The sequence below is a fragment of the Centruroides vittatus genome, unplaced genomic scaffold (assembly GCF_030686945.1).
Source record: "Centruroides vittatus isolate TY-2023 unplaced genomic scaffold, ASM3068694v2 contig_349, whole genome shotgun sequence".
NCBI lineage: Eukaryota > Metazoa > Arthropoda > Arachnida > Scorpiones > Buthidae > Centruroides > Centruroides vittatus.
Window position 1 is genome coordinate 2,617,046 of NW_027122172.1, and position 8,353 is coordinate 2,625,398.

At 34.9% G+C, this 8,353-nt stretch overlaps 2 protein-coding genes across 2 annotated transcripts in view; one reads left to right on the top strand and one right to left on the bottom strand.

The window, feature by feature from the left end:
- Positions 1-5,816, top strand: part of LOC136974416 (uncharacterized) — a 50,515-nt gene extending 44,699 nt beyond the window's left edge. The window contains 2 exon segments of the mRNA XM_067269285.1: positions 5-2,825; positions 2,828-5,816. Of these exon segments, the coding sequence (XP_067125386.1) occupies positions 5-2,825; positions 2,828-4,514 (4,508 nt within the window). The 3' untranslated portion in view covers positions 4,515-5,816.
- Positions 5,817-6,976: 1,160 nt separating this feature from the next.
- LOC136974504 (uncharacterized) lies at positions 6,977-7,937 on the bottom strand. The gene is made up of 4 exons (XM_067269415.1): positions 7,453-7,937; positions 7,316-7,384; positions 7,147-7,236; positions 6,977-7,048 (listed from the first exon to the last, which is right to left on the bottom strand). The coding sequence occupies exons 1-4, from the start codon at positions 7,726-7,728 to the stop codon at positions 6,977-6,979; spliced, it is 507 nt and encodes a 168-aa protein (XP_067125516.1). The 5' UTR covers positions 7,729-7,937.
- Positions 7,938-8,353: the final 416 nt, after the last annotated feature.

Below are 8,353 nucleotides of genomic sequence, written 5' to 3' on the forward strand. Positions count from 1 at the left end.
TCAGATGCATCTGGGTTAATACGTGATCTCTTAACAGTTCAGCCAACAAAACGTGCCACTATACTCGACACGTGTAATCATTGGTGGGTTAATTTAGGTTACGAACATTCGTTATTGCAAGTCGCAGAAGACATGGCTAATTTTTCACCGGTAAATATGGATGCTCTTTTAAACGTGCCACATTTAAAAACTTCCGAAGAAAATAAGTCGGTGACGAGAAAGATACCGAATAATTTAAAACTGTGTTGTTCTAACCAAAATAACGCTATCGAAGGAGAAAAAGACGGAAAAAATGAAACCCTTCCAAATAAAAATAAGGCAGAAAGATCTGGTAATTTAGTAAACAGTAATAGTATATCGTGTTCCGACGATAGTCTAATGCTAAATGATTTAGAATCTCCGGCAGATAATGTGATCACTCCCAACGAAGGCTCTCGTTCATCGGCCGATAAAAGTTTTCTGTTTTCTGGAAGTAACGTGAAGAAGCAGGTTGGAAAAACTACAGAAAATAATTTAACCGTAATTAGAAAATCAAAAGAAACAAGTATTAATTCGGTACAAGATAATTTAACTCAAAATAAACCAATTGTAACAGATACCATTAACAGGAGAAGACGAATAAATGCGGAAAGTTCTCTCAACGAAAATGCAAGCAATAAAAACGATTCGACTAAAGACGACGTCATTTCTTACGAATCAAAAGAAGTAGTTACAACTTTCTGCATTAAACTGAGACCGAGAAAACCAAGTTTGGATTACAAAACCCCCGAAAAGTCAGAACAGACGGATGCTAAAAATAAGGAAAATAACGAATTACAGGAATTGCCCACTGCTAGTGAGAATAACAAAGAGCAAACTAGAGATGTAAACGAGTGTGTGACTATATTATTAGATAATAAAAACGTAAAGGACGTAACTAAAGAATGTGATAATTCAAAATCTTTGGAAGTAAAAGCAGAATCAACTACCGATAGTAAAAACGAAAGTAATGACGTAAAAAACAAAGAAAAGAGTAATTCTTCAGAAAATGAAAGATCTTCGGATAGCATAAAAACTGAAGATAGCGTGGAAAATAATATTTCACAAAAGAAGAATTTCATACAGAATGCCGTCGAGAAAATGGAAGGGGAAATTAGTCAAGATTCAAAAACAAAAGACTCGGAAGATAGTAAAAAGGCATCCGCGAAGAAAGGTCCCGGTAAACTCGTTATTCCAAAATTCTTTGAATCTTCGCAGTCGACGAAAGGAGCGGATACAAAGAAAGTAAATATACCAAGTTGGGCCGTATCGGACGTAAAGAAAACTTTCGAAACTAAAACTCAGGAGAAGAAACCGGTGTTTATTCCAACTCGCAGGGTGTCCGACGCCAGAAGTAAGTTCGAGCAGAAAATCGAATCGAATGCGTACACGACCCTGCCGAGAAGAGCATCCAAACAAGGCGCCGGCTTAAAGGAGGAAATAAACGAACAGAGACGAAGAAGCGATACTAATGATTGCATTTCGAAAGAAACCGAAGAAACAAAGTCCGACGTTCAAGAAAATTCAGAAAATGGAATAAAAAAAACTTCAAATTCAGAAAATGACGACGATATAAAAGCTGAAAGTAATCGTAACACGTGCATTGAAAATCAGGAGAATTCCACGGTAATTTTGAAAAATGAAAATTTGGAAACTTCAAACTTAAATCCTAATCTGTCTTCGGAAAGTTTAAAAAAAGAAAACCGTTCGAGTAAGTTAACTGCCGAATCTGTTGTTTCAGAAAATTCTTCTGCTACCCAAGATCAAAAATTTGATAATGTATCAAATGAACATGATGATGATAAATTATCGTCTGATGTAAAGAAAACTCCAAACGATCCCTTTCTTCCGATATCTTCTCCCATTCTCGAAGCACCTTCATCGACATCTGAATTTGATTCCAATATTCCAAATACAAATTCAGAAAAAACGAACACATCGGACAAAATTCTCGATACAAATTGTAATGGGGATCGAGAAAAGAGCACCAAAGGAGATGACGATAAAGTAAAAACGAACAAATTTGTCTCGGACATTACGTCGGAAAATAATTGTAACGACAAGGAAAAGGCAAAAATTGATGTAGAATTGAACTCGATGGCCGAAACAGCGTCCGTTGAAGAAATTAAACACGAAAAATCGCTAGAATTAACGTCTCTGGCACAGAAACAGATTACGAGTAAAGAATCGCATCTGGTGGAAAGTAAAATAGAAAGTAAAAGCGCATCGCATTCGAAAAGAAGAAATTCCGATTTCTCGTCGTTATCTCATTCTTCCGATAAATACAATACGCTCGGATTACGAGACATCCACGATCTTCCGGAAAGCTGCTATAACGACATGCTTCAGTTTCTTCATTCCAGAAGTCCCAGTCGTAACAGATACTCCACGTCTTTCGTTTCTAGACAAAAGCAAACTAAACACTCGCTAAATACGGATCATCAAAATAGAATTCGTAATTGGCTTAAATCCGAACAAGTAAACGGACATTCGACCGATAAGGATTCTTCCGATAACGACGAAGATTTTGATATTCATTTCGATTATAATTATCCTTCGTCCACCAATTCTAACGTGTCGTCTGGAGCGCGTAAAATAGAGGATAATTCCGTTAATCCGGTCAACAAGTATCCGAAAACAATGCGATCCATTAGCCAAATTGACTATAATTCGGTAGACGTAGCTCCGAAAGAATACAATTCTACCAATTCGTTATCCAACGAAGAAATGATAACCCGATCGAAACTTGTAACAGAGATAAGAAATTCACTAGAAGAAACAGCTACACTACAATTTATAAAGATTCGCTTCATTTAAACACGTCTTGGTTGTATTTACAAAATTCGGCTTTTAAACCACCTTCTTTGTACGGAATTCAAGATAACGATCAGTCGAACAGAATGACCAACGCGGCGGAACTTTACGGAACTTGGCAGCGAAGACCGTCCTGTCATTCGAGTCATAAAATGGTTCAGCAGCAGAGGGACAGACTTTATGCCAGTTCTCTCATCAACGAACCTCGTAATATGTCCAATTTTATGCCTCCCACCTCGACCAGAGACATTTACGGCACGATCAGGAGATCCAAACATAATTACGGAAGATCGCTCTCGGTGGATATTCCTCAAAATCCGACCATTTACGAACCCAAAATACAAAATTATTCGCAGCAAGAAAACGAATGTAGAAATATCAATTTGGAAAATAAATATTCCGCCTACTTAAATAATTACGATAAAAGTAAGATGTCGAATGGAAAAACTTCACGGGAAAACCAAGAGTTGGAAAATTCCAGTATTAAATTTCAAAATAACGAACGACGGTCGTGTAATCCGAGCGATGCTAATAATAATAATGACGACGACGAGGATAAATTAAAGACTGGGCAGGATTTAGACAATTTGAAGAAAGAGGCGGCACACAAATGCCAGCCTCAAGTAGCCGGTTCGTTTCAACCTCAGACTAACGATAATAAACTGCCGACGCTTTCTTTGTTGGACGCTCTCAAACTAAAGGGCTACCGAAATTTAATCGCCCAACAGAATACGTATAACGTAAAACCGAATTTCATTGCCGAAGAAAGCGGTCTGCTAGAAAATTACAATTACAGATATAAAACGACCAATCAGTTAGAACATTTAACGGAAGACGAAAAGGTAAGAGAGGAAGCTGCGCCCGTTAGTCATCCCGATTTGCAACCGCTGGCGGAAGCGGATAACAATGCCAAAGAAAAATTAATGCCCGTGTGCGAAACGAACGAACTTTCTGTTTGCAAAATCGATTCGGATCAAGAGGAAAGCGTCAGCGAACGAATCTGGAGGAAGAGCTTCTATTCGAGGTTTAACGACAGTCGTATGAAAAAAAGAAAAGCCTACAGAGAAGGCGATCCGAAAGCGCAGTCTCTCTCCGCAAGTAATTGGAACGTATTAATTGAAGAAAACCTGAGAGACGACTTGACTCGTCCCAGAAGGAGTTCGCTAACCGTAGGGAACAATCACTGGTCTAGTCTTCCCCGTCCCACCACAAAACCTCTGGTGAAACATCATTCTTACGAGGGTCCGGATCCCGTCTTACAGTTGGGCGATCTCCTGGGAAATTCTACCAAGCACAGGTGCCAGAAAATGTCTAAGAGATCTTCCTCGTTGGGTATGGTCGAGGACGTTTCGGACGCCAATACGTGCTCCGTCGTCCCTTACCCCAACGCCACGCAACAGCCCCACCACAGTATTCTACTGGACTACAATCTGCCGTATTCTGCGCCGGTCGCTTCCAATATTAATAAATTATACGGAACGATAAGAGCTCTTCCCACTTATAAAGAAGACTATTTATCGGAAGAGAACTTTAAAACAAGAATTAGTTCGCAGGGTAAATTATCGCCGAGACGTTTCTCCGCCCTGGACGGTTACTTATTCGCTTCGAAATCTCCATCGTTATCGGATTCTATCGCCTCTCTCAACGACAGCGACAAGCCAGAAAACGAAGAAATCAGCTGAAATTTGCTCCCCTCTGCCAAAGAACATTAAAAATTTGTACTTTTAAACATTATATTTGTAAATATACACGCCGATGCCACTGTACACGTGACAAACGAAACAGAAAATTTCATTAACTGTATCGTTCGTATACATAATGCAATAGACTTATTCTGTTTTCATTTATAAATTTTAAAATCGAATGTCGTTAAACGTGCGGTTTCCAAAAATTTCATTTTTAACTCGTTTATAATACCAAAGATTGTTAAATTATTAGCTTAATATATTTTTTGTATTATAGTTTATAAATTTATGTACAAAACAGCTTTGGGGGCAAGAGTCCAGAACTAAAGTACAACGTTTAGATACAAAAAACAAGAAGACATTAAATATTGTACTTTAAGTTGGTGACAATTGTTTCCAAGTCCCAATTTTTTGATATTTTATTCAAATTCACAGTTCTCGACAAGGGAACTGCAAACTGCTGGCCGAGACCATTTGACTAGACATTTAAATGTACGCTTGGCATCACCGAGAAAAAAGTGCGGAAGAGTGTTTTCGAAGTACAGTATTTACACACTTTGCCAAAGCATCTTGGGATAAATTTGCAGTTCCAATGTCGAGTCGTGTAAATATCTCGTAAGAACATATCAATATTTATTAACGCCAGGTAAACGAATATTCTAAAACGGAAATCAATTTTAAGGACCAAAGTAATGTTTAAATGATGTACAAATATATATACTTATTATATAAATGATAGTGCCTAAATATATATATTTTTATGATGCAAAAAATTCATTTTAGAAATTCAGGAAACTGCAATTTTAATCTTCCAGTTTTATAAATAGAGTCCCAATCCTTTTAAATATATTAATGCACTTTGACTATTTCTAAAGTGCAGTAATCTTCTCTCCTTTTTTTTCTTTTTTTATTGTAAAAATACAAATTTGCTTTCGATTAGATCTTAATACTTTTTCCCATTGTCTCGCATGAATCATTTGAATGTATCTTGGGTAAAGAAAAATAATATATCTGAATGACAGTCGTGTATTAGAATGTACATAATTAAGCGTGCAATAATTTAATTATATTTAAATTTTTCTTTGTCGTCCTATATTCTAGTCATTTAATTATCATTAATCTTTTAGATAACGATTGTGTTTAATTGCGATTTTAGTTTTATGTTCTTTTTGTAAAAGAAATTTTATTGTTCTAAACAAAAAGAAGAAAAAATTGTTTTATTGTTGATGTTAATGTTGCAGTTTTGTGTAAGGAAAAAATTAATATAAAGAAAAATAAATACATTTGTTAATATACAAAGTTGTTTGAATTTTATTTTCAGTTACAGAAAAAGAAATACAGAAATCGCTTCATTTTAATTTAAATAGGTAAGTATCAATTTTCAATTACAGTTAACAATGATATTAAATGAGAATTAAATTCTCCTAAAATTGAACTTTTACAGTAAAGTGATAAAAATACATTTAAAAAGCTATCATTAATTAGATTAAAAAATTAAATATGATTATAAATAAAGTTTTGAAACAATAATATTAATTCTTTCTTTAAATTTTTGGCAATAAATAGCATTAAAAAGAATTCAAATTTTCAAAACGCGATTGAGAGAGTCCATAGGTTATATTTAACGGAGGGGGAAAAAAAATTTGAGTGCAACACTGTAATAATGAAGCTTGTAGAAATATGTTTAAATAATAATTTTTTTAAATTAAATCCTAAAACTGCTAGTCATATTAAAGTCTATGAAAATCCGACGAAATGAAGGATTTCATTTCCAATTATAATAGCGAAACAATTGTCGCGGGTATAATAATTGGAAAACAAAAGGTCGAAATCATCAATTTATTGGTCAAGGATGTTAATTAATTGATCCAAAGACGATAAAACGATGGCAATCGATCTTACTACTACGCAGTGTTTAAAGATATTTACCTGCTGATAAAGATAGGAAATGTCCTTGAATGCGCAAATATATACGCTTGCACGAGAAAATTTCAAAAATTATGATCTCAATAATAATTATATTATATTAACCTAAAAATAGCAAAAGAGATATTTAAATGAGGTCTTCCCCCTCCAATTACTAATTGCATTTTTTGAAAATCTTATTTAGTTTAAAAGTAATTATTATTTCACCGAATTCTATTTAATTACTTTTGTTTTTTCCCTATACTTGAGAAAAGCAATTATAAAAATCTTTTTTAATAGTAAATCACATTATGTATTTTTGCAGAATTATTTAACTGCAATTAATTAATTGGTGCCTTTGTATTTTATTCGTGGTTTAATTATCTAGAAAAAAGAGGTATTTACTTCAACTAAAACTGAATATTTATTAGATATTTTATTAAAAATTATTTCAAATGTAATTTTAAAAAAATTCGTAATCTTTAATTTTGTTTTTCGCTAATCGAGTTTCTAAAAAAGCAAAAAATTTAATCAATAATTAAGAATTTGAAAAACTAATTCTGAGATTTTCTCGACTGGTTAAATTGCAAATACATCAAGAGATAAGTAACCAGGACACTTGCGATCTAAATTAACGTTTAAAACAATTTAATATTAATTCAATTATTTTTAGTAATTGTAATTAAATCATGAATTTCGTAACAAAATATTTAATTGTACTCACACTAGAAAGAGTTCCTTTGGTGACGACAAAGAAGTCTAAACACGTGAATCCAATTGTGGGACCGTTGAGTCTTTCCAAAAATATATTCAACTAAATTCAATTATTAGATTTTTAATTGTGATTATTACATTAAAAATTCATTTTAAGTAAGTAATTAAACTATTTTTACCTCCAGTCTCGCTGTACTCGGTAAGGATAAGATTGAAAAGTTATGCAGAATTTCCTTCGGTCTGAGTGCCTGCAAGAAATTAGAGTTATTAATTTTACTCAAAATTAAAAAAGAAATTCTAAAAAAATTCGACTGACTGCCGATGAAACGGAACCAGATGCCAGCGTAACCGAGAGTATGGATAATACAAGAGTTACGCAAAGTCCAGCGTGTGTACCCGTCGAATTGTAGTTCTTCTGAATGGCCAGGTATAACTGGTGCAAAACGATGCACAAAGACGGGAGAGAGATGAGGTACACCAGAAAGATGTACTTGCAATGGAATTTATCCACCGCTTCGACGATTTTGCATATTTTGTGATGTTTAGCGTGTACTTTTTTGATGTGTACGGATCCTTCGGGTTTTTCGGACATGGAACGAAGTTCTTCAACGACTTCGTTAAATTTCAGTTTCAGTAATTTGCACGTTAAGTAAAAATACAGGAAAGTGTTCAAGTAAACGAGGAACACTAACAGGTTGAACGCACTTATAACGAGCAAATTCAATCTGCCGACGAAAGTAATTTTCGGCCATAGTTTCAAATATGTTTCGAAGATCGTATTCAAGTATAGAGAGACTTCAAAACAGACGAACGAAGGCAACCAAAAATACAGGAGCCATTTTTGGGTATGTATAATATTCTCCCCTAGGTTACTGTAGTACATCGATTGGTTGGCGTCCTTCCATAACTGGCAAAATTTAGCAGTTACGGCGTCTCTACTTCCCGAATAATTGAACAGGGACGTTAAGAGGGATGCGAAGAATACAATGACCGTAAGCATTAAAAGAATAGTCAAATATTCCTCGTGGAATATCTCTCTGATGACGACGATAACTAAGAAATCATCACCCACGGAATAAAAGTATGCAACTAGCCATAAAGTCAAGAAATACGAAAACCAAGCCCATAGGGCCAAGACCAAACCGATATCCCTCCAGGAACCGGAAAGGGTAGCGGTTCCGCAAGAGGAGGTAGGAACCACACCGGAGAGGCCAAAA